General features: G+C 41.1%; 1 protein-coding gene across 1 annotated transcript in view; it reads right to left on the bottom strand.

Annotated features, from left to right (window-relative positions):
- The window catches only part of SPTBN1 (spectrin beta, non-erythrocytic 1), a 185338-nt gene that overhangs the window by 60492 nt on the left and 100134 nt on the right, over window positions 1–24712 (bottom strand). Inside the window, exons 2-8 of the mRNA XM_007937990.2 lie at window positions 24115–24266; window positions 11776–11949; window positions 8309–8400; window positions 6652–6732; window positions 6143–6258; window positions 2271–2383; window positions 1277–1464 (exon numbers count right to left, since the gene is read on the bottom strand). Of these exons, the coding sequence (XP_007936181.1) occupies window positions 1277–1464; window positions 2271–2383; window positions 6143–6258; window positions 6652–6732; window positions 8309–8400; window positions 11776–11949; window positions 24115–24266 (916 nt within the window). The remainder of the gene's footprint in view (window positions 1–1276; window positions 1465–2270; window positions 2384–6142; window positions 6259–6651; window positions 6733–8308; window positions 8401–11775; window positions 11950–24114; window positions 24267–24712) is intronic.

Here is a 24712-nt window from a genome sequence, read left to right as displayed (position 1 = left end):
CGTGGCTAAATGCATACAAGTGTTCAAATGTCCACCTAATGTAATTTTCAACGGGCTTCAGAAAGCTCACCAAGCAATTCACAACTGAATAGTTTTCAGAAAAAGGAGGGATGACTTTGGGACTGTGGACTGTGTTGTGTAAGAAATAACAGGTCATAATCCTTTATCCATTACTCTTAACTTAAAAAAGATAAAATCATACTTTTTTTTATTAACTTATTTATGTGGCAATAAAGCCTGATCTGAACTGACATCAAACTAACTATTGTCTTTATCCCCCAAAATGTGAATATTTACACATATTGCAACAGCTATATTAATGGGTTTGACTATGGGGTATTGCCTCAGACCCACTGGGGGTGCTGTAATATACAACACATCTGTACCATGCTACCTTTGTAAAAAGGAGCCCTAGTGGCCTAACAGTTAAGCACCTGGCTGCTAACAGACTCACCCAGTGGCTCTATAGAAGAAAGACCTGGCAATCTGCTCCCATAAAGATCACAGCCTACAAAACCCTGTCCTATAGGGTTACTATTCTAACCTGTCCTATAGAGTTACTATAAATTGGAACCAACACAATGGCACCAAACAACCACCTTTCTAAAACCCAAAAAGCTAAAATTCTGAAACACATTAGGCACAAGGGTTTTGGATGAGAGATTAAGGGTCTGTAAGGGAGCTCTGGTAGCATAGTGCCTAAGGTACTTGACTGCTAACCAGAAGGCTGGCGGTTCAAACCCACCAGCCACTCCTCAGAAGGAAGATGGGGCAATCTACTTCCGTAGTGATACTGCCTTGGAAACCCAAGGAGGGGTCGCTATGAGTCGGTTCCGACTCGACAGCACATAACAACATGGTAGCATAGTGCCTAAGGCATTTAACTGCTAACCAGAAGGTTAGTGGTTCAAACCCACCAGCTATTCCAAGGAAGGAAGACTGTGCAATCTTCTGCCATAAAGATTTACCACCTCGGAAAACCCACAGGGGTCGCTATAAGTCGGAATCAACTCGATGGCAGTGAGTTTGGTTTAGTTTTGGTATCATTTGTTAGGATTCTCATGTATCCTATACATTAGTGGCACATTTCTAGTAGAGGAGGCTCATGATTTATAGTAAATTTCAGAGACACAGGACAGATGAGAAGGGATAAGAAAGGCCCTTGGAGAAGGGCATTTGGTCACAGAGATGAGAGATCACAGAAGTCAGAAAACGGGTTGGCTGCAGTGACCTCTCTGCCCATATTAATGGTGATGCACTCCAATTTGAAGCTTACTTGGGTGGTTTCTCCACAGTGCGGTAAGTGTTGAATGCCTGGAGCTGTTGCTGAACCCCAACCAGTGAATTGGCAAATTTGCGATTGTTCAAAATAATGATGGTTTGTTCAATCCACTCCAGAAGGTCAGAGGCAAGTGATTCGTACTTCTCAATCATTTTTTCTGTTTCAATCGCATTGTCAAGCACCTGTAAACAGAGGTCAGAAAAATGGATAAGCGAGATTGTACCACTATTTAAGGAAAACATGACTACACCTACCTCTATGTGAGCACATGTACACTTGACGACTGGCTTTGAAACGGTTCTGTACTACTTTGGTATAAACATTTTAACTCAAGGAACATATTTGCTAATAGGCAGTCAGGCTCTCATTTGTGAACAATGACAGTGTAACTCAACTGTAATTCCTTCTGTAATCTCCCAGCCCCTAGGTAAACAGTTTAAGATTCTGGGTGACTCCTACTGCCTACCCTCCAAAATTCCTGGACAAACAAAAAGGGCTCTCTATCCCTTGCTCCTCTCCCATGAATGCCCAGGAATTTTCCATTCCATCACACTAAAAGAACAATCTCACTTGATCTAAAATGTTCTGAAAAACAGCAGATGAACATTGATTGGCCAAACCAGAAATAAAAAGCATAGTATTAGAGGGCTCATCAACCATAGGTAGAAGATTTCATGCCATTGACACCTGACAAATCAACGATTTTCAATACCTAACTTTCTTGTAGGCGTGAGGAGACGTATGTTTCTGGGTCCCTATCTGAACATTTTAGCCACTGCCCGTACCTTCCATTACCCTTTGGGATGAAGAGACTTCTGAAATCCCACAGGCACCATCTCAATGCCCTGTCCCCTGCCATTTGGAGGGTCTGCCACAAGTTTCAACTAGTGAAATTTATGAGTGAGTGGGAGAACAAGGTGTTCAGTGACAAAACATTAAGATATGAATCTTAATTGTTTCACAACTTACAGAATTGGTGTGAGCTCACCTTTCCAATTCGCTTTCCTTCAACAGCCAAGGCTTTCATCTTAGAAAAGTAGTGGTAATAAGTCACCACATAAGTGATGATGGATTTCTCATCAGGGTGGTCCACACTGATATCTGTAACACAGGGAAGATACTAGCTCAGCACCGGGCTCACAGAGCCACCACCCAGGCAGCAGGAACAGCCCAAGTGGTTGTCCAACAACACTGACTAGTCCAGTGCCTTCTTTTCTTGTACTTGTGAGTTCTGCCATCAGTTCATTAATCCTAACAAGGATAATGATGATGAAACCACCTCCCTAGTTCTTTTAAAATATGGATATTCAGAAAACGACTTTAACCTGCCTAACACTGCGTGCAAAAAAGGACATAAAAGTCTTAGGAGACACAATCCTTTCTCCAGGAGTTCAGGCAGTCAGGAAGGCAAAATACTACAAGCAACTACAGTGAAAGGAAGAACACAGTAAAGCAACGTTGGCTGCTACCTCAGACACATGATGTCCATCTTCCCTCTTCCCCAGCAAGACTTGTCCTTCTTGAGTCCTTATTTTTGCTCATGGCACCAGAATTTGCCCCAGTCTTTGGATATCTTTATCTCCTTTGTCCCATACATCCAGTCAGTCACCAAATCTGAGTCCATATGATTCTATTTATGGTATTCTCAACTGTCACTCATGGTTCAGACTTCACAGCCATATAACCAGACCTGAAGCAATGGCTTTTCCCCTGGGTCTCCCCACTATCTAGTTACTCTATACACTGCAGGCAGACTGATCTTCCAGAAGCACAGCTATGAAAATACTTCTTTCTTCTGAGCTCAAAATTACTCCAATATGTCCTGCAGTCTGTAGAATAAAGCCCTTCCATCTCCCAGAATCTGGCCACAGCTTTCCTTCCATTCAACAAATATTTATCAGGCCTACTCTACCTACTAAGCATTGTCTGGGCATTTCCAATTCTATGAACCACTACTTCTTCTCAGGCATTATACCTCTGAGCCAAACTTGACTCTTCACTATCACACCCCGCAATTTCTAATATTCCTCCCTTTCATCACAACTTCCCTTTGCCTGAAATGGCCTTCCTACCTCATCACTTTCGTCCTACCCTTCAAGATCCAGCTTAAAAGTTACCATCCCAACACGACCATAATTACTATCTCCCTCCTCTGTTCTCTTAGCACGTAGTTTCCACAGACCCACAGTATACCTTCTACCACCTATTTATGCATGTATTTATGCATGCTTTATTTAAGTCCCAAGGTAGGAATTTTGTGAGCCTTTGTGAGCCTCTGTGTCACTTCACCTCCCAAATTTCTTGCACGTTGTCTTGAAAAAACATGGATGCTCAATACAAGTAGTCCTAGATGTATTCAAGTTGTGATGAACTGAACTTATGATCATCCATTTGTTTGTTTGTTTTAGGGCGTACACCTTATCGTTAGTAATATGTACTACATACAGTGTTGTAAGGTGTAATATGCTGATGTTATCATTCTCAGATGTTCACTCACAGAGGTTCAATTCTATGATTTACTGTTCAAAACACTACTGCATAGATTTAGTTTTCTACACTAAATCAGGGACCTTCAGTTGCTTGGAAACATGGACACAAATGCAGACTGCATTGCAAATGCTGATAAGCAGACTCAGGAAGCAGTGAGATTTTTACCATAAAACATATTAAGGAAAAAAAAAGGAAAGGATCATACAGACAATTCTCACTAATTTTTTGACTAGAAACACCATCCCTATAACCAGGGATAATCCAGATGGTTCAAAACATTCCATAGGTGGAGTTGTTATCACAACAGCTGACAAAATGCCAATGTTATACAACTCTTCTTCATCCTCAGAGTAAATTTTTATAATGTGTATTTTTTTAATATATGTATTAAACTACATCTGTAAGTTTACATGCGATGTTTCCAACTCCCAAAGACAAATAACAATACTGTTAATAAAAGTAGTACTTATGAAAACTAAAAAATAATAATAAAAAAAAAGTTATTCGACTTATGTCAAAACCAACTTAAGATGAAGTCATCAGAAAGGAACCCCCTTGCAAGTCAAGGACTACTTGTAAATATTTATTGAGGCAAATAGCAAGTGAAAATCCCAAGTCTTCAAAGTAAGGCAATACTGAGTGAAGTACCCAACTCAGGATAGGTTGAGGAGGGACCATACAGGAGAGCTCTTAGTAGACATATCAGGCCCTCTTTCACTATGCACTCACACATACGTCTTTGTTTCTATCCTCCTGACAACCCTGTGTGGGGCAGGGCTGATTCTCTTATTTTAAAGACAAGAACACCGGGGCAGAGGGCTGAGACGTCCCTGCCCACTCTCAGCAAGCAGCCAATAGCAGTGGGGACCAGAACCACAGCTACTGTTCCTGCCCTAGGCTTCTATGGCCAACTCTTGTGTCTGCTCAACCTGCCAAAGTGTCCCTAAAGGAGCGAGAACTGGAGGAAGGCCAGAAAAGGATGCCAGTTTTGTATGCAATTTAACAAACATAAAATGTCAAGCTGTCAGAGACAAAAATAAGCAAGCAAAACTTTTTTAACTTGTCTACAAGCATGTTTTAACTGATGCTCTTTGGAACTAGGACTAAAGGCAACTAATAAGATCAAACCCCCAGGATAAGTTACATCAGCTGCCTTTTAAAAGTTTCTGTCTTATGATATGTGGAACATCAATTCCCCTTTCAAACTGAGTGATAATTAGAAAAATTAACTGTTGAGTGTTTTAAAAATATGTCACAATGATGTGACTGAAAAAAAAAAAAAAGGTTCTTTATTAAAGCACAAACAGGGGCTAAGGAAAAATTCTTCCCATGTTAAGATGGGGAATATGTATGGAGATTTATCATGACCCAAGGAATTTTAGCTTTCTATTTATATAGAAAATCATTTAATGGGTTAGCGCAAAGATAATTATATCTCTGTTTCCTGTAGTGAACATATCAGCAAATCTAATGTGTTGGAAAATAGTAAGAATCCTGCTTGGCAACCTCATGACCTCTATCTGCCCTTGGGGAGTTAAACTTCCTGTTCTATATTTACATTAAAAAAAAGTAAATTTCATTCACATGCACTGTTTTATCTAGTATTTCCCCACAGCTCAGAGAATCTATACAATTCCAGTACTACAGGAAAAAAAAATCCTTTCACGTTTTAAACGTTTTTCTTGAAAACGTTCCTATGACAGCTCATGCTAAAACAAAGCCAGAAATCAGGATTTTGTTAAGCCAGGGAGCTACAACAGGGGGACTGCCCCACACAGGCCAGCTCCACATCACTGCAGTCAGTCTTTGGGGTCCTGCTGCAGGGACCCACAGAGCAGAGAGGGAGGGTTTGATTCCTCACAGAGAACAAGATGCTGTGCTTCCTAGCAGCCGGCCCTGACAAAGGACAGAGTGCTCTTACTCCTTCTTCTGCCCACACCCTCCCCTTTTCTGACAATTAGAAAAATTAACTTGTTGATGCTCTTTTTATTGCTTATAAGTAACCACCACACAACCTCCTAACACGGCCCCTACTTCCACATTCCATCCATTCCAAACCATTCTGCTAATTCTGGGTCAATGTCAGTCAACAAACATGCTTCAACTTTCCTGGTTCCACCTTTGCTCAGGCAACTCCCTTTTCCTAGCATGGCCTCTCCTTTGGAATGTCTATTTAAATCCTACTTATCTTTCGAGCATATCTGAATGTCACCAGTCTCACAAATCCTTACATGAATTCCTTCCCTTTCTTTGGTAACTCCCAAACAGGTTGTACAGTTACAAATAAACTGATACAAACCAGAGTTTATTAACCACTTGATGCTAGAGATGCTAAATGTTTCACCCCGTATACTCAAGTCAAGTCCTTACCTTCAGGGTCCAGGAGCTTAGTGAGGCCAAGGTGCTGCTCTGCCAGGTTGAAAGCATTCTGCAGATTGTAGTGTGCATTGGACTTCTTGAGTTTGTCAAAGTCTATCAGGTCAGGCCTATGTGGGAACAGCAGAGCAGAAATAAAAACTATGGTTTGAAAACTCATCATGAGACCAATGTGACATGATTACTACTCCAAAAAAATATTAAAATCATCACTTAGAGGAGTACAGTTCTAGCATGTCATTTAATTATCAAACAACAAAACAAGATTTTATATAAATACTTCAAAGATATATTTACAGAAGGAAAGAAAATGGGTGAGCTTGTATATTTTGTTTGGGAGATCTACATCACCTCCTAAATTTCTCCCAGGGGGAATATAGGAATTTCTACTGTGGTGCAACATCAAAGGCAATGGATTTGAGGATAGACAGGCACCCAAATCTGCTGTCATGAAATGGCAATATTCTCCCCCAAAATTTTCAGTGCGTTTTCTGGGGGCTTACCGGTGTTTGTGTATCAGTGCATTGAAGGCCATGCCGTCCCTCCAGCTAGTGGTGAAATTGTGAATGTTGACATTGGGGTATCTGCCAATGACACAGCAAAAGAGAAAAGCAACAGAATTACCAAGTACAGGTTTACACTTTTGTTAGATGCAGTGTGAAAACAGTTTTTAAGGATTATAAAATCTATGCCATTAAATACCAATACCAAACCAAAACCTAAACCCACTGTCGTCAAGTTGATTCTGACCCACAGCATCCCCATTGGGTTTCTAAGGCTGTAAATCTTTATGGAAGTAGACTGCTTCATCTTCCTCCCACGAAGCAGCTGGTGGGTTTGACCTATCTACCTTCTGGTTAGCAAACAAATGCCTTACCCACTATGCCACCAACAAGGTTAATCAAATCAGAGCAAATATACTCAACTTCAGCTTGCTATAAAGTTATTGAAATAAAATACATATCTATATAACTTTTCTTACTTGGTTATTCAATCAAACAAAAGATATAAATTGTGTTCTAGAATTAAAACACAACCCTTACTTAGGACTAGAACCCAGCTCTTCCCAGCCCTATTTGTTTCTACTTCCTTACTTTACCAGCAAAGATATTAGGACCTTGCAGTCATTGAGATCTGAATTCACATTGCTACTTTGGAACAAGAAAATGCTGGGTTTACCTATCCAAGAGCTGCTCAGTTTTCTTTTTCCTTAAGCCACTTAATTTGATAAAGTTTTATAAGTAAGTACACCTTTCTGAAAAATTTGCCTATGCTTAAAACTTACCCCCAAATCAATCAGTTGTTCTATACCATACTGATTATTAGTAACTTTATGTTGTGGTTAATTAAAGATTCACACCTCATCTGAGCCCCTTATTAGACCATAACCTCTTTACAGGTTCCAAACCATCAGATAGCATGCTGCTGCTCTGACATCAACTCAAACCACACTGATTGTGTGTGATATAGACACACCTGTACTCAAAGCAGAGCTGACAGTAATGATCTCATCAGCCTGGTACAAAAGGAGCTCTCAATAAATACTTAGGGGGCTGCATAACCCTAACCTAATTTGATGAGACCTTTAAAGGTTTAACATCAACCAAGTCCCAATAATTTCAGTGAGTAACAAAAAATATGCAGTTCTATAAAAATATCTTCACTAAAATGTCAATGAAAGAATAAAAGGAAGGAAAATTAACAGATAATATATAAAGATTATTCCAGAGTTTACTGAGCAAAGCTTCCAAAGGGCAAGAGAAATTAAAGAGAAGTGGAAACCTCCAAGTGCTTCAAAATAAATAAGTAAAGTAGACAGATAGATAACGTGTATGTATGCATGTATGTACATGAATATACCAAAGGTGTGATTGTAAAAATGCTCCCAGGGTTTTAAAATTCAAAGTATACAACTCTCTGGAGCACTCTTAGTAAAGAGAAGAAAACTGATGGAAATACGACAGGTCTAGAACATAAATCAGAACTCCTCCCATTCTGAAAGCTAGCTATAAAGTCAACAAATCAACTGCTTACATGTTAACAAGATTTCTCAATGGAAGCCAATGGAAAAGATACTTGTCAACACCTTGTAAATGATGACTACAGTGGAACGCGGTCTTGGAAGCAGCAGTCCCTGATAACCTTTCAGTCCACACTCACCCAGCTGTCTTCATCTGGCACCACAACAGCAATGCATCCTTGGCAGACTTCTTTTCTTTGTTGTCTTCAGTTTCCACACTGATATCCTGGATCTAAAATTTACAAAGAAATATTAGATGAATAGATGGGTCAGCTGCATAACAGCCAAAGAATAGGTCTGAACATACATAAAAAGTAAACTTTGGATCAAAGCCTAGCCCTCAAAGACTATATGCTCTAAGTGTCAATGAAAATTGCTTTCTGAAGACTGTGGTCACCTCCTAAAATCACCAACCAGAACTAGGTTTTCTGCTTTGTGAATGAAGTGAAGACCAGTTAATTGCATGACTTCCTGGCACCTACTAGGGGTCATTTGTCTCCATGATAGCTCGTTTCCAACCACAAGCTAGCACTGTGCTTCATATGGTATATCTGGAACCTTAACAGACCCTAGAGAAATATTAAGTTTGGTTTTTCATAACCAAACATTTTCTACACCCGACTATCTTCTTCACCGATGAAGATAACTGTGTGCACCATTTCCTGAAAGCCGATCCAAACTCTCAGAGAAAGAGTGCATGTGAATGTTGAGCTTCCATGGTCTGCATTCCTAAGCCACTCACAGGTGGCATATTTTCAACACAACACATAGCCAGCCTTCTAGTCTACTCGCACCACTGCAGCAGACTAGACTGCCTGGGTCTGAAACTAGGCTTTACAATGTCTGTCTTGGGCGGCTTCCTCAGTTTTCCCATCTGAGGAATGGCACAACACAGTGGCTACCTCACAGTGCTACTGTTCACTTAAATGAGATAAAGAATATGAAGTGCTGAACCCATTGTAAAAATTCACAAATGTTAGTTCTTATGATTAGGAGTTGGCTACCAGTTATGTGATTTTAGTCAAATACTGAGACCTTCCTGGCTTTACTTTCCTTGACCATAACGAAATATGGAGTGGGAGTGGGGGGGGGGGGAATGGTGCCATAGGAGGTGCTCTTCACCTGCCAGTCAGACCATCCCAAGCATCCCTGCCACAGTCAAACCTCTCTCCATTTAGTCTACAAATATTCCCCATAAGTCTTAGTGAAAAAAGATGGAAGGAGGATAAAATATACAAACATAAGGTGAAAAAATTAGAAACTCTCAACTAGGGAAAACAATTAAGACTTGAAACAATTACATTTTTTAAAAAAATGTAAAAAGTGAGAGTTTGAATAAACCCTAAACTCTATTATTAGAATCATTAGCTCATGCACAGAAAGTGAATGTGAAAGAATAACCCTCACTCAAGGGATGAGACACTGTCACACCAGGAGGGTCAGGCTAGAACATTACACATCAGCCCCTGTCGGCTTTCTTATGCTTCTGTGTGATGAAAGGTGCCTGCTCACCTAGAAACAAATTCTGCCCTTCTGGAAGGAAGACAGTTTCCTATTTGGACAAGGCTAACACAAAGATCTTCATTCCACTTTTGCACACCCTACTCTCTTGTAATGGGGCAACAGCACAAAACCTGTGTGTCATCAATAGCACTAAATGGATACTCAATGGCAACTGGTTTGGTTTTTGGTTTCCTAGGCAGGTATAGGAAGGGTCCTGACTGGAAACTGTGGGGAGGATGAAGGAACACACACGAGGAACTGAGATAAGGCTGTGTATCATGAGCTGGGAAGAAGAGCAGATCAGTGGAGAAGTGGGGAATGTCAGAGGAAGTAGACTGTGAGCAGGGCCTTGGATGATGGGTAATCAATACATATTTGTTAAATAAGCAATGATTTAATACAGCTGTTGGAGGAAGCTGAGTCATACCAGACACCACACTGCAGGCCATGCATCAGCAGCCTGTGTTTCTTGCCTCATAGGAAAGAGAGAAAGTACGTATCAGTGTTTATAGGTTGAAGCACAGAAAAAGCAAGCTGGCAGGAAGCTAATCAGCCAGTGATTCAACCCAATTCATGCTGAAGCCTGGAAAGGGTGGTGTGTGCCAGGCACACTGACACAGGCACTGACTGCTGCTGAGTGACCATGAGGAGAATGCCCTTCAGCAATGCTCTGATTACCACAGGCCACAGGCAGTAATAGAACCTTTCACTCTACACACTAGGGAGGAGCTAGAGGAGTGTACTGCTCAATTCATCTTACTTAGGCATATACCCTTATAGCACTAACTATATTTAGAATTTAGTTAGAATTTAAAGGTATTTACTCCATTTACCAATCATTTGGGAACGAAATCACAACACCTGCACAAGAGTTTTGTTCGCAAAAGAAAAAAAAAAAAGCCACTGATCGTTGTAATTAACTCCATTAATGATGTCACCGTCAACAGTGGGTCCCTCCTCAGACCTACTCAATTAGAACTGCTGGGCTGGAATCTAGGAATCTGAATTATTAAAAAGCTTTTCCAAGGAGTTAGATGATCTGCCAGGCTTGGGAACTACCCTTTCAGGGGGCAGTTTCTTTGTGTAATTCCATTTCAGCTTACTCTGCTCCTCCTCCCCCACACCCCCCAGGACTCAAACTCAATCCTAAGGGAAGTAAGAAGGAAAGGAGACTGGTCTAAGGCAGAATTCAGAGTTTTAATAAGAAAACAAAGAGAGGTATAATTTGCATTTATTTTTCCCTTTTCATATGAGATTGCTATTTACCTAGAAAAATCAATCAGACCCTTATCAAAGAGGCAGAACAGGAAGGAAAGGCACAGAGACTATAGTCACCGAGGAGAAAGGACTATTACAACATTTGTTTGCAGAGTAACCTGACACTATGGTAAGAAGTTTTTCCTGCATTTCAAATTGCAACTGAAAAGCATGGCACATGAAGCATGTAACTAGAAAAAGAACCAGGAAATCGGGAGGAAGTGCTTCACAGCCCCCAAATCCCGAGTGTCCTGAACGTGGGCCCTCCACCCTAACTGGCTGTGGAATCCAGGTGAGGCTTTCTCTGGATCCTTACTTTCTTGGTAACGAGAAGGAATATGACAAAAGGATCCTGAGAATACCTTATGGCTTAAGATACCTCTGTAAATTTAGTATCTTTCTTCCTAAATACAACCAATCCATAAAATCATCATCATCAACTCAAACAAGCAAAAGGCTTTTCCCCACCCCCTACTATTATTTTTTTTCTTTAATTATGGTGAAAACATACACAACAAAGTATTCACCAACATTAACAACTTCCACATTTACAGCTCAGGGACACTGATGACACTTTTCATGTTGTACCACCATTACTGCTGTCCTTTTCTTCAATATTCCACCACCATTTTTAGCATAAATTCAATGGCCCCCAAACAAAAGCTTTCCCTTTCCCTCTCCCTGCAACCCTTGGTAACCACTAATAATCTCTGGTTTCTACATACCTGACTCTGAGATGCTGTTTCAACCTGGTCCTTCTAGTCCCACTGGAGTGGGGAGACTAGCTTCACAGGGATGCTCATGCTTGGGGGGAGCATCATCAACAATTCTGGGCCAAGTTCCTCACCTGGAAGCGCAGGATGATGGTCCAGATGAGGCCGAGGGTCAGCCGGTGGTTCCCATCCACGATGTCGTGAGATCCCATATTCTCCAGATGGACTCTCTGTTCCTTCAGGAACTGAAGGGCCTTGTCCACATTCTCCAGACAGTGGATGCGCATCCGGCCCTTGGTAGGTTTAGGCTAGAAATGAGAAGAGCAGAAGGTAGAAAGAGATCAGCCAACGGGGCAGGGATGGCCCAGAATTCACACATGTCCATATATACAGGACTCTCCTACCCAAATGAAAACACTAAAGACACGTATGTTCATTCGGTCCATAGACAGCGATCGTCTTAGAAGAGAATAGCTTGTTACTTAAGGGATGGTAACCGATCACTCTTTTAGAGATTTGCCTAATTGTGAAAGCTACACAACTCACAAATGAACATATAAACTAGAAGTTGTGAGGAAAAAAACAACCCAATTTTAAGAAAATATTCCAGTAGTACTGCTGTCATCCATTCATAATTTTTTGTTACAGAAGCATGGTGAAACACCTGTAAGGATTTTCTGATTGCTTTAAATGTAAAAACCAGTTTGCCACCACCTACTGGTTTGAGTGGTTTCCTATTTAAAAAAAAAAAACACCACGAAACTCACGCTGTCAAGTTGGATCCGACTCATAGCAACCCCTCCTTGGGTTTCTGAGGCGGTATCACGACGGAAGTAGATTGCCCAATCTTCCTTCCAAGGCATGCATGGTGAGTTTGAACCTCCAGCCTTCTGGTTAGCAGTCAAATGCCTTAGGCAGTACGCCACCAGAGTTCCTAGTTTCCTATATTGTTGCTGTTATGTGCCTTTGAGTCGGACCTGACTCATAGGGACCTGTCCTCGGGTTTCCGAGGTGGTATCAGGAGCTCTGGTAGCATAGCGCCTAAAGCACTTGACTGCTAACCAGAAGGCTGGTGGTTCAAGCCCACCAGCCACTCCTCGGAAAGAAGGTTGGGCAATTTACTTCTGTAGTGATACTGCCTCGGAACCCAAGGAGGGGTTGCTGTCAGTCAGGGCCGACTCGACGTCACGTAACAACAACCATCACTACAGAAGTAGACTGCCCAACTTTCCTCCTAAGGAGTTAGCTTAAAAAAAAAATAAAAAAGAGTAGCCTTAATTTGAACCACTAACTTCTCTCCCGGTAGCATAGTGTCTAAGGCATTTGATGACTACTAACCAGAAGGCTGGCGGTTCAAACCCACCAGCCACTCCTCGGAAGGAAGATGCAGCAATCTACTTCCATAGTGATACTACCTCGGAAACCAAAGGAGGGGTTGCTATGAGTCAGGTCTGACTGGATGGCACATAACAACAACAACCACAACTTCTCTTCCTTCCACTCAATTATCTCAAGATATGAAATATACTTTAAATAAACAAAGTAAAAGATATAAGGAAATATACAAAATCTTCAGTAGGTCTCTATTTTCAATTTTGTCAAAAGCAAGCTCATGGCCTCCACCACCTGGCTCCACCCACTCGCACCTCTCTGCTTCATGGTTCCTCCCTCCTCCAATGGAGGCTGCACCTCAGGCTGATCTCACCATTTCACAGACACCACTATGTGTACACCCTGCTCATCAGAGGGATGCACTCAGCTCACTGATGCTGTTCCACGCCCCTATGCCGACTCTGCCATCTCACCTCACACACACCTCTCCAAGCTCAGGTCAAGGCATGTCCTCCTTCTAGAAGATATTCCCAACCATTCAAGCGCTACACATTTATGGTCTTATTATGTCCAAGTAGACTGATGTCTTCTTAAGAGCAGGGAGATTGCTTTATTTATACTTCTGCTCTGTTCTCACTGGTCTCCAGTAAGGTTCTACACACAAGGCACACATGTACTGAACGCCCATGTGTGCCAATAGCCAGTCTCATGAGGGACAAATGGCCAGCTGTGGAGCCACCTGGACACACCTAAATAAAATCTGCAATCATTCCTCTGTTAAAATTTTGTCTGTTTCCCACTTGTCCCACTGCAGTTCAAGATCCTTAATTATAAGCAAGGTGGAAAACACCTGATGGGAAGACAGCTTAGGTAACAAGTGGTCATTTTAAGTCTCAAAGTGTAATTTTATCCTGGACTGTTTTCTCCTACAAAGAAAGGACAGGTAAAAATAGAAGAATATGCTCTGACCCTGAGGAAATATGGCTATAAGTACATATAAGTGGTAAATTCTCTTTTCAAAAAATGGGAAAAGTTCTCTAAACATTTTTTTCACACTATTTAGGATAACTTTCCTTTCACTAAAATACATACATAAATAGAAATTTAAAAAATTAAAAAGACCTTTTATCTTCACAAACTTCAAAACTAATTCAATTTAGATACATAGGAAATGCTGTTGTTGTTATGTGCCGTGGAGTCGGACCCTCCTGGGGTTGCCGAGGCAGTATCACTACGGAAGTAGATTGCCCAACCTTCTTTCCGAGGAGTGGCTGGTGGGTTTGAACCGCCAGCCTTCTGGTTAGCAGTCAAGTGCCTTAGGCACTATGCTACCAGAGCTCCTGTAGGAAATGCTAGTAACTTATTATTTATGTTCTATCAGGTGATGATAATATATCAAAATCAAGCAATCAGGCAATCAAGAAGTAGGGGGGAAAAAAGATTAGAAATAAAATTGAAAGGGTGGGCTCAATCTAAAATTCTGGAACTCCAATTATGTAGAGATAGTTTGACATTTGCCCTCCTGCTTTCAAAGGTACCCCCAGCAGCCTCTTAAAGGCAGCCACACTGCTGGACATCATTACACATCCTCTCCTCAGAAGAGGTATTTGTGGAATCATTGGTGGGTGCCCTTGGTTGTGGGGGAGAGTAGGGCTGTTGCCCCTCATTTGAGAAGCTGCAGAACTCTGTACCTGGTACTTATGTGTGCACTTACAGTTTTTCTGATCTTCTCTTAGATCAACTATCAATTTTCACTGCTGAAAAAGTGACTACCTACCCCCATGTCAGCCTCTTCATCTCATATCCAGAGAGTTCCTGGACTGAATGATGCTCCTGTTTAAAATTTAATTCAAAGCTGAGATGTGTGAATTCTGGTATAAGGACTTCTGATGTTCCTATCTGCTGTTCAGAAGTCTTTTCCTCTTATCTCCTCTTAGTGATTATGCACATGACTGATGAAATAGCCCACCAACATGGGCTATTCAATTGCAAAGAAAGTGTCCTCCTCCCAAGAACTCCAGAGCAATGAGGACAGAAACATTTAAAAGCAGCAGGCATTCTCAGTCTACCTTTGAGGGCAGAGTGGGGGTAGGGGTAATATAGATGAAATTCGAGGGAATTAAGGAGGAGGACAAGAAGCACTGGTGATAGTAATTAAGGCATCTGGTTACTAACCAGAAAGTTGGTGGTTCAAACCACCAGCTGCTCTGCGGAAGAAAGATTAGGTAGTTTGCTTCCATAAAGATTTACAAGCCTTGGAAACCCAGCGGGGGTCGCTATGTGTCACTGGACTTGATGGCATTGAGGTGTTTTGTTGTTTTGTTTTGTTTTTTAAGAAAAGCAAGGAATAGATGGGGACTGGCAGTACATTTCCAGGCTCCATCAAGTATAAGCACTGTTCTTTCATATTTTATTCTAAAAAAACGGTGTCAATCAATCACTTGTTATGTCTATGTTACAAGGAATGCAGCAGAGAAAGCATTCCTCTCAGTATCTCCAAATCCCCTTCCTGTATGAGGCATTCCAAGCCTCTACTTTTTCTTTACAAAATCTCAGTGGGCTGTGTGTACATCTCCATGTGAATAGGTATGTGTATGTGGGTGGAGATAGTGGGGATAGGAGTCTGAACATTTACTTAAAGGTTAAAGTAGTCTAAGGTCACATCACAGAGACCCCACGTTGATGTGAATGGCCATGCAACATGAGCTAAGTAAGTATGGTTCACTCCAGATGGACACAACTCAAGTACCTGGCAAGGGCCAACTGTGAGAAACACCTGAACATGAGACAAAAGAAAGAACCGAATAAAAATGGCAGACAGACTTCTTCTGGCAAATGATTGAGCTCTTTCAAATGACCAAAAAAAAATCTAACCTCCACCAATTTCTAAAAAGTCAGAAACGTGAAGAAAGTTTAATGAAGATGAAATATGGGAGGTAAAAAATGGAAACAGAAAACTGTCGGGGGAAAATAAATAAATAAATAAATAATATATAGATACATACGTGTGTGTGTGTGTGTGTGTGTGTGTGTGTGTGTCTATATATATGTATGTTTTTTTTTTTTCCATTTCTCCCAAAATCAAACTGAGATTTGGGAAAAGTAGAGGAAAAGGGGTTTGTCTGTTTTTCTCTCTCTGAAGGTATTCTTTTTTAATTTTCCCATTTCTCTTGGTCTTTACATCTTTTAAACCATCAAGTCTAAACAAATCAAAGTTATACAATATGCTTTTGTTGGGCAGTTTGGTGGAGAAGATGTGATTCTGATGCTAAAATTAAAATGGTTACATTCAAGTTACAATTTCTCCACTTTCTAGCAAATCACTGCCTTCTCAACAGTTTATCTATAAAATGGGGATAGTAACAGTAACTATCTCACAGGACTCCTACATGAATCAAATGGTAAACTATTAACCATGTTCTCTCAAGGTTACAAACTGTCTCTCAACCTGCAAAAGGCACCTCAAGTACTTTTCTCCCAAAAATTCTACTTAAAACAAGCAAAGGTCAAATGTCTCTCCTTATGACACTTGCACTACAAATGGTTTAGGAAAAACACAGCTCATTATAGGAAATGGAAAGGGTTTAGGGTGTAGAACTCCCCCAATAAGAAACATAAAAGTTGATATATATCAGTTAAAAAGCAAACTTAAAATCAGAAGAGAATGTGTCCAAGTGTAGTAATGGTAATATTAATTTTCTAATCCTGATACCCCAAATTAAATCCGAAACAAGAGACAAAAGAAAAGAGAGAAATGTGGCTGTGGTATCCTATGGAAGGAAGAAGCAAAGGGATAAGGAAGAGGATGGGAAAACACCCAAACCTTGAGCCCTGGGGTTTCTATACATGGTAAAATCTTTAGAGAGGAAAGAGTCTGAAAAACATGACTTATAGAGATTCTTTTTAAGAAATACTATTGCTGCTGCTGTGTAGCTAGCAATTCAAACTAGGCTAACTATTGTGCAAAATTTATTAGGAGATAGGCTTTATCATCTCATAATATTACCTATTTTTCAAGACACTTCCCTGTGTATCATCTCAACTGAATCTCACTCATCACCAGTAACATTAACACCTTCCAAACTAAAAGAATAAACAAGACATGATAAGGTTAGATGACTTACCTACTAGGGGCACAATATGAGGGAAAGTAAGATCGAGACCAAAACTCAAGTATACTAAATCCTAAGTCTTATGTCTTACTTAGAGTAAGGCTTCTAAAATGGTTAAGGTACAATATTTGGATATGTTTAAGAAGCAATACTTAGAGGAAATTAATTTGAATAAATGTTAATGATCTTATAGAGCTTTGTTGTCACCAATTTTATGTTGGTAAAGTAAACTACATAGCTCCCAAGATCTAAAAGATCTGCCTCTTTTTGAGCAAGCAACAACTGTGTTAACCTTTCCCTGTTATGTGGTTTACATTCATAATAACCCTGTATTATAATAACAACAATAATTATAACCATCATAATTTTATAGATTAAGACACACTAGCTTAGAGAGATCACGTAATTCATCAAGCTAGCTAGCATGTCATGGACCACAGCTCCAAAACATTCTCTTTACATTATACCAAATACCCAGAATATAGAATATGAGGAAGAGTGGTATGCTTTTCTATGTGAAAGGAAATACGAAACTCAGTTCCCATCTGGGGGATGATTTTCATTTATTGCAAGAGCTATTTTTACATTACTAAGTTTCATCTTCTCCAAAGGAAGAAGAGATAACAATGGAGAAAACTAAACACAATGGAACTAGGGGGAGGAACACAGCTCTCAGTAATAAACATTTGCTTCAGCCTCGCCTCAAGAGTGGCTAACTCTGCCAACAAAAGGAGCATTCCCAGTCTTGCCTCCATTAATTATCATCAAATTCCTAGTGTGACCCAGGTCTGTTCCCACGGCAACATGTGCATTTCTGTCCTTTATGTCATTTCTGATGGAATAGTTTGAAATGCCATTAATGAGGAGACAAGGATCGATATGAGACTTATAATATGATTTAGTATCAAGGGGAGCTTTGCAGGCAGAAGGCAGTTCCTCTAAGGAAATGTCTATTTTTACTAATCTCCTCCTCTAAATCATTTTTTAAAAACTTCCCTTCTCCTCCCACACTGAGGTCTGTGTTTCTGTGTTTTGCATGCACTTTTTCTATTCCCCTTCCCAAAGTCCCTTCTGCCTCTTTCCAGTCTCATATCTTTACCAATCACACCTCAATTGCAGGCCTCGCTCCAGACCCATTCTTTTTGATTCCAAAGGAAGAGTGGGAATTATGGAACTAAATACCACCTCTAAGACCTGACAATATAATTCCAGTTACTTGTGAGAGCAGCTAAGCCAACCTCTATCCCCTGAGGAGAAAGTGGCTTTGGGCAAATTCATTCTAGAGGAGGGAACAGGGAGCTGGATCGTCTCTGGCCCAATGGCCGTCCCAGCCTTGAGTGTGGGCCAGTTCCACTGCATGCATCAGGATTTGCAGAACTATGGAATAAACATAATGGTGCCTAAGACATCTGACTACTAACCAGAAGACCAGCAGTTCAAACCTGCCAGCCATTCCTCAGAATAAAGACTTGGCAATCTACTTCTGTAGAGATACCATCTCAGAAACTCAAGGAGGAGTTGTTATGAGTCGGAATCGACTCAATGGCAGTGGGTTTTTTTTTTTGGTTTGTTGTTGTTGTTGTTGTTGTTGTGTGCCGTTGAGTCGGACCCGACTCATAGTGACCCCTCCTTGGGTTTCCGAGGCAGTATCACTACGGAAGTAGATTGCCCCATCTTCCTTCTGAGGAGTGACTGGTGGGTTTGAATTGCCAGCCTTCTGGTTAGCAGTCAAGTGCCTTAGGCACTATGTTAAATATTCATATGTGTTGGAATCAACTTGACAGCACACAACAACAACAGAGATGGAAAAGAGAAAGCAAATGCTTTCTGAACTGATGTGGCCCTTTCCTGAACAGCAGAAAAAGAACAGAAGAGAGAGATAAAGGGAAGACTTCTGGAAGGGTGTTTTGGGAGGCTCCTGGGGGTGTGGCCATTCTGTTTCACCCTGCAATGCCAGCTCTCTCTGATCTTCTCCACAGGTGTCCAAAGCAACCTTGAAGCCACCTTGAGGGTAAGTGTTCCAAGGGCTGCAGGATAGATGAAGAGCACCCACCCTATGAGTCGCAAAAGGTGGGCTCCAGGCCCAGATCTGCCACAAACCAGCTGTGTGGCTTCATCAGCTACTTAGTTATTTTCTCTGTGTCTTGGTTACTTCTAGCAAATGAAAGGATTTAACTTTGTGGTCACTAAAGTCTCTTCCAGATGTAAAATGCAATCTATGTCTGTGCTGCTGGGTGAGAGACTCACTAGAGCATAAGTTGAATTTTAAAATGCTTGCTGATCCCTCTTGTTCAGGTGAAGAGGAAGTAGAAAAAAAACACTGACTGGTATCAGTATATCAGAGCAACAGGCACTGGCTCAATGTTTTTGTCTTTTTATTAAAAACAGATTGCTAATAAATAATTGCTAATAAAATTGCTAATAAAAATACCTTTACTTAATGCAGAGGTAGGATGGAAGTATTCATTCAAAAATCTTTCTAAAATAATATACAGTTAGATTAATTTAATAGTAAGTCTCCAATATCCTTCTTAGATATCAAACTCAGGTTCCAGAGAGAGTATTAGTGATTCTTACTCAATTAATATTAATCAGGGAACAACACACTGTATTCCGTTAATTCCTGCCTTTCTCCTCCCCAGTTGGGACCTCCCCCCGCCCCAAGAAGTATTTTCTCTTTAGAAGGATCCACTGGGAAAGGAGAAGACCATGAGACAGGCCGAAGTCCAAGTTATACCACTTACTAGAAATAATGGACTTGGTCAAGTCATTGGTGAAGCTGCCCATGTCTTCCATAACCTGGAGGTAACAAGGTGCCACTCATTAGACTGTGAGAACTAAATTCGATGTGTCTATGTACACATGAATTATCACTTCTTTCAAAAAACGAACTCTCCAGTTTAGCAGAAGGCTCATCTGACACCACAGTCCCAGAATCCAAATTCTGAGCTTGCACACAAAAGCTCTTCCTCGCAACGGATGCACCCCAGTATTCTCCAGCTAGCCACATCTGACCCTCTCCCCAAGAATCCAACTGAACCTCACCTCACTACTAAGGTTTCCTGACTCCATGTCCAGATGGCTTGCTTCCTCCTCTGAACTCTAGGGCTTTGAGGTTATTTTTGGTCCTTTTTCTTATGGCACCTATTACTATTACTTTACTTTTCATGCTTGTGTAGTGAGACCCCAATTTAACAGGGGTGTTCTTCTGAGGCTGGTTGTTTAGAACAAAAATAAATTCTCCCATGTAACAGCTAGGTCCTATGGCCTGTCCACAAAACTCTGTTTCAACAACAATCCACGTAAGCATGGTTCTAATGAAGGCTTTATGAAGAACTTGCTTAGAGCAGTTCAACGTGAGATTTAAGGTTTAACAAACTTCATGTAAGTTTAACTTCTCCACCTCACTCAGCCTGTTTTGGAATTAACAATGGCAAAACAAACTAACAAACATTGTTTGTTGCTTTTTTCTTCCTAGAGATTAACACAGTAAGAAGAGAGATTCCCAGCAAACAACAGGCAAGCAGTGATATAATTTCACAGTGATATCTGTGATTGGGAATGGCTGGGGCAGGGGGAAGAGGGCAGGGTAGAGGTGGTTCAGAAAAATCTCATCTCAGTCGGAGGCTAGGGTTCACTCCAGCAGGAGCAGGCAGAAAACTGGTCATCTTGCTCAAAATCATTCTTTACTGTGAGGCCACTGAAGAGGCAGGTGACAAGCACAGGCAAGCTTCTAACCTGGATTATGATCCAAGGGCTTTATTTCTCTACCAAAATCTGGGCCAGGGGATACCATGCCAGAAGCCCCACTCTCTTCAAATGTTGGTGCTGTTGCCCACAACTTCTTTCAATTGTGTCCTACTCTGGCCCTGTGATCTGGGTCCATTTACAAAGTGACTGGTGCAGGTCCCATGCTTACACACTTCTACTTGCTAATCTGATGTTAAAGAAAAAGATCTGTATTTGGTTGTTGTTGTTGTTGTTATGTGCCGTCGAGTAGGACCCGACTCATAGCGACCCTTCCTTGGGTTTCTGAGGCAGTATCACCACGGAAGTAGGTTGCCCAACCTTCCGGTAGGGAGTTTCAAAGTGAGACCTTTATGAAGAGTTACAATCCACAGTAATTTCAGAATAAGACACTGGAAAGGAAAGGTTTTTTCTCATCAATCCAATTCTAATGTGCAACAACCTTCTGGCTCTGCCCAGTTTGCCTATTGCTCCACTGAGCAGATAGATATACCTTAGGCAGAAGATGGGGCATTTCGGAACATAAATTTTTCCTATAAATTCTGCCCAAGCCAGGACCAGAGATGACGATTTTTACCTTCTGAGATTCCCCAGTAGATCAAAAAAATCAAGTCCCTTGATAACCCAAATGCTTACCTAAAACACACTCAAACGCAACTGAAATTTTATTGAGTCAAACTTCAGGGTGGGGTTGGAGTGGAGCCGTCAGGATCATTAAACTGATATTCCTTTGGACTTTATTCAGTTTAAAATAAAAAAAAAATCATACAAATTTCCTCCTCTGTAAAACTAAAGGGATGAACTGGCTCTAAAAATGTATTAATAATAAAGTAAATGTGGTATACTCTAGTCCCTCAAACATTTATCTACGACCTAGTGCCAAGCTGGTGGTTAGTGGTGGGGCTAAAAGGCTGACTGAGAGAGACATGGCTCCAGATAGAGCACAAATGTTTATGTTACCCAGGGTTTTGGGTAACTCATGCAGAGAGCCCAGCACTGACTGACTGACTGTTATCTGATGACACACATTTTAGCTGTGGACATTAATTTATCTAGGCCTGGAAGCTCTAACCACCTCATCAGTTTTGGAATCTGAACATGCAAGGATCCCTTGGGCAAGCTCTCATGGAGGAGGTCTTCTGCAGGGAAGGTCTCTAACCTGAGGCTCTTGTCAGCCTCTGCGACCAAAGGCAAAGTGTGGTTTGTGTCTCTTCCAGAAAGTTGCACAAACTGAATAAACAAGGGGGCCAAAGAGGCTGAAAATCTCCAGTCCCAATGAACAAGTGCTTCAGCTCAATCTATCAACCAAGACCTTATTTTTGAAATAAGAAGATTAATAAGACTGCTTGACTTATAATTAGGAATGGCTGCGAGGAATGGATTAAAAAAAAGTTTAGACACTTCAAGTTTTACAAAGTGTTATGTCATGCTGAACAAAATTTCTGACGCTGACTGCCAAAAAGGTTGGAGATGATGGCCATTTTACATTTTCTCCATTCTTGCCTTCTTAGGTCTCTGGGTCACAGCAAAAAATATTTACTGCTAGCAGTAAAAAGAGGCTTGAGAGGTGTCCACACATAGCTAAGCTATGGTTTGTCAGTTGTCTTCTTCTCTCGACTAATATTTTTGTTGTCCTGTTCAGTATGTAGGGCAATAGGCCAATAGAGGCTGGATCCCACTTATTATGTGGGCATTATCAAGGACACAATCTTCCTGGCATAAAAGAATTATGGGCCTTTAAAAGGTGCACAATTTACTCCTGAAGGCCTAGAAAGATTGGACCCTATCGGAACAAAAATACATGTTCAAACCAATTCCTATCCTTGTGACCTTTAATGATTTTTTTGAGCTACTTTCAAAACACCATCCCCAAAAAATCAATAAACAATCATACTAGGTTAAATATTGGGGGTAGCAGTGGTAGTTGAAAGGTCAGGGAAAAAAAAGTCTGCTAACAAAAATTACATTTAAAGCTGCCTATCTAGCCTAGGCTCTCAAACAAGATTCAGTTTAGAAAATAAATCAAAATGTACTAAATCAGTGGCCTGCTCACCCTCACTGTGAGCAGCCTCCCCTACCCCCAGAAACTACTTTTAGGCAGCCAGCATGGTTCTGAGCAAGTATCATCTTTGTTTGTCTAGTTTGACCTACAAATGCTCACAGAAATGAGTAAACAAGACTTGTACACTCAGGGAACAAAGAGCGTGGACAAGGCATTGTGCAGGTGAGATGGGGATCCCTAACACTTTAGAGGGCTCTTTTCTTGAACAGAGGAGCAGGGAGAGAAAACTGACTGCCATTCTTACTCAGATTCAAGTGGCAATTCCCTCTTGGGCTAATAATAGGGCAGGGTACAACCTTAGCCCCTCGCCTGCAGTTGAAGGTGTGTGGCTTGGTCTGTATAAAGACCCATTGCAGCTGTCAAGTTACAAGGTAGAGATCAAGTTAAAAATAAGGCTTTCTGGCAGCCTTGCCAACCACCAGCATCATATTTTCCTGGTGATGTCACTACAGATGTGGGGCTCTCTATCCCTGGGCATCAGCTTTTGGCTCTGCCCCACTACCACCTAAGTAACTGCATGTGCTCTGGTAAAATAGAACATCCATTTTCAAACCAAGGGGAGACAAAACCTGTTGCGTCAGTTACAGTGTTGTTTTAAGCTTTGTGGGTTTAAGTGCATGAACCAAAGTCGTATCAGAGAAGGCCGCAAAAGCTCTGGGAAACAGAATGAAGATGAGACTTTCACTGCGGGCTGACAACTTCCCTGCTAGAAAGTGCTTTGTTCCCAAGGAGATGACAAAACACCAGCCTCTTCATCCCCAAAATAAAAAGCATGCATAGAAGTAGGAAAAGAAAGTCAGAAAATTGAATTAAATTCTCGCCACTAAAAAAAGGCAGCTCAGACTTTCCAGAGAATCAAAAAAACACAAATTTAGAAATCATTCTGTGATCTCGTGAGACATAAAGTTCATCTTTGAGCCACCTGGTCTTTGGATTCCCAGCACTTGCCCTGTTGGAACAGCAGACACCAGGCAACATCTTTTTCTGACCCAAGGTAGTAACCTCACAAATTATTAGAATGAGGACGCTGATCATAGTTCAAGAATATCACTCAGACTTAGAAACTTACACTGCAGTTTTGCCCAAAGCACTTATCTCACTTATCAAGATTCTCTTTCTCTAAAATATCAACCATTAATTGCAGAATTCAACAGGAGACAAGTCCACGACTTGATTTTTTGAAAATCTTTACCCACCCACAGTATTCCATTCCCACTTACCAGCCTCTCGCCAGAGAGGACCTCCAGCAGCTTGATGAGCATCCGCCCATCTCGAAGGTCAGTGTAGAGGTCTGTGATCCGGCATGACACTCGGGCAAGGTGGGAGTTGACCCACTTGGTGAAGGTCTTCTTCTGTACGGCTTCACGTTCATCTGTAAGCAGAGGAGAGTTTTCTTTACCACCAACCACAGCAAAGGGCAGCAGCAGGTATATGTCAGCAGGGTTACAAGACACCAGCCAGAGAAGGAACCGAAAAACTAAACTAGTGAAACACCTACTTAGCAGTTCTTAACCACAGTCATCTCTTTGAGAATACAGGGACTGTACAATACTTGTGCCCCTAAACATTCAGCCAGCAGTATATACTTTGCTCCCTTTCATTTCATTTTCTCCATCTCTTCTGAAAAGACAATAGGATTCAGGATATCAGTATGGGCTCCTTTGCAGTTTTATCCACTAGAATATTTGCCTTGAAAAGTTTCTGAAGTATTTGTTGCAGTATTATTCTGCCATAAGGAGTGTGGGGGAAGCATACAGCATGTCAATGAGGGTAGAGTATAAAAGCTCAGAGACTGCTGCTCTAATGTACAAAGGATTA

The sequence above is a fragment of the Orycteropus afer genome, unplaced genomic scaffold (genome assembly GCF_000298275.1).
Source record: "Orycteropus afer afer isolate SDZICR_OR568_19922 unplaced genomic scaffold, OryAfe1.0 scaffold00046, whole genome shotgun sequence".
NCBI lineage: Eukaryota > Metazoa > Chordata > Mammalia > Tubulidentata > Orycteropodidae > Orycteropus > Orycteropus afer.
The sequence above is the reverse complement of the archived record's forward strand: the minus strand, read 5'-3'. Positions and strand labels throughout refer to the sequence as shown.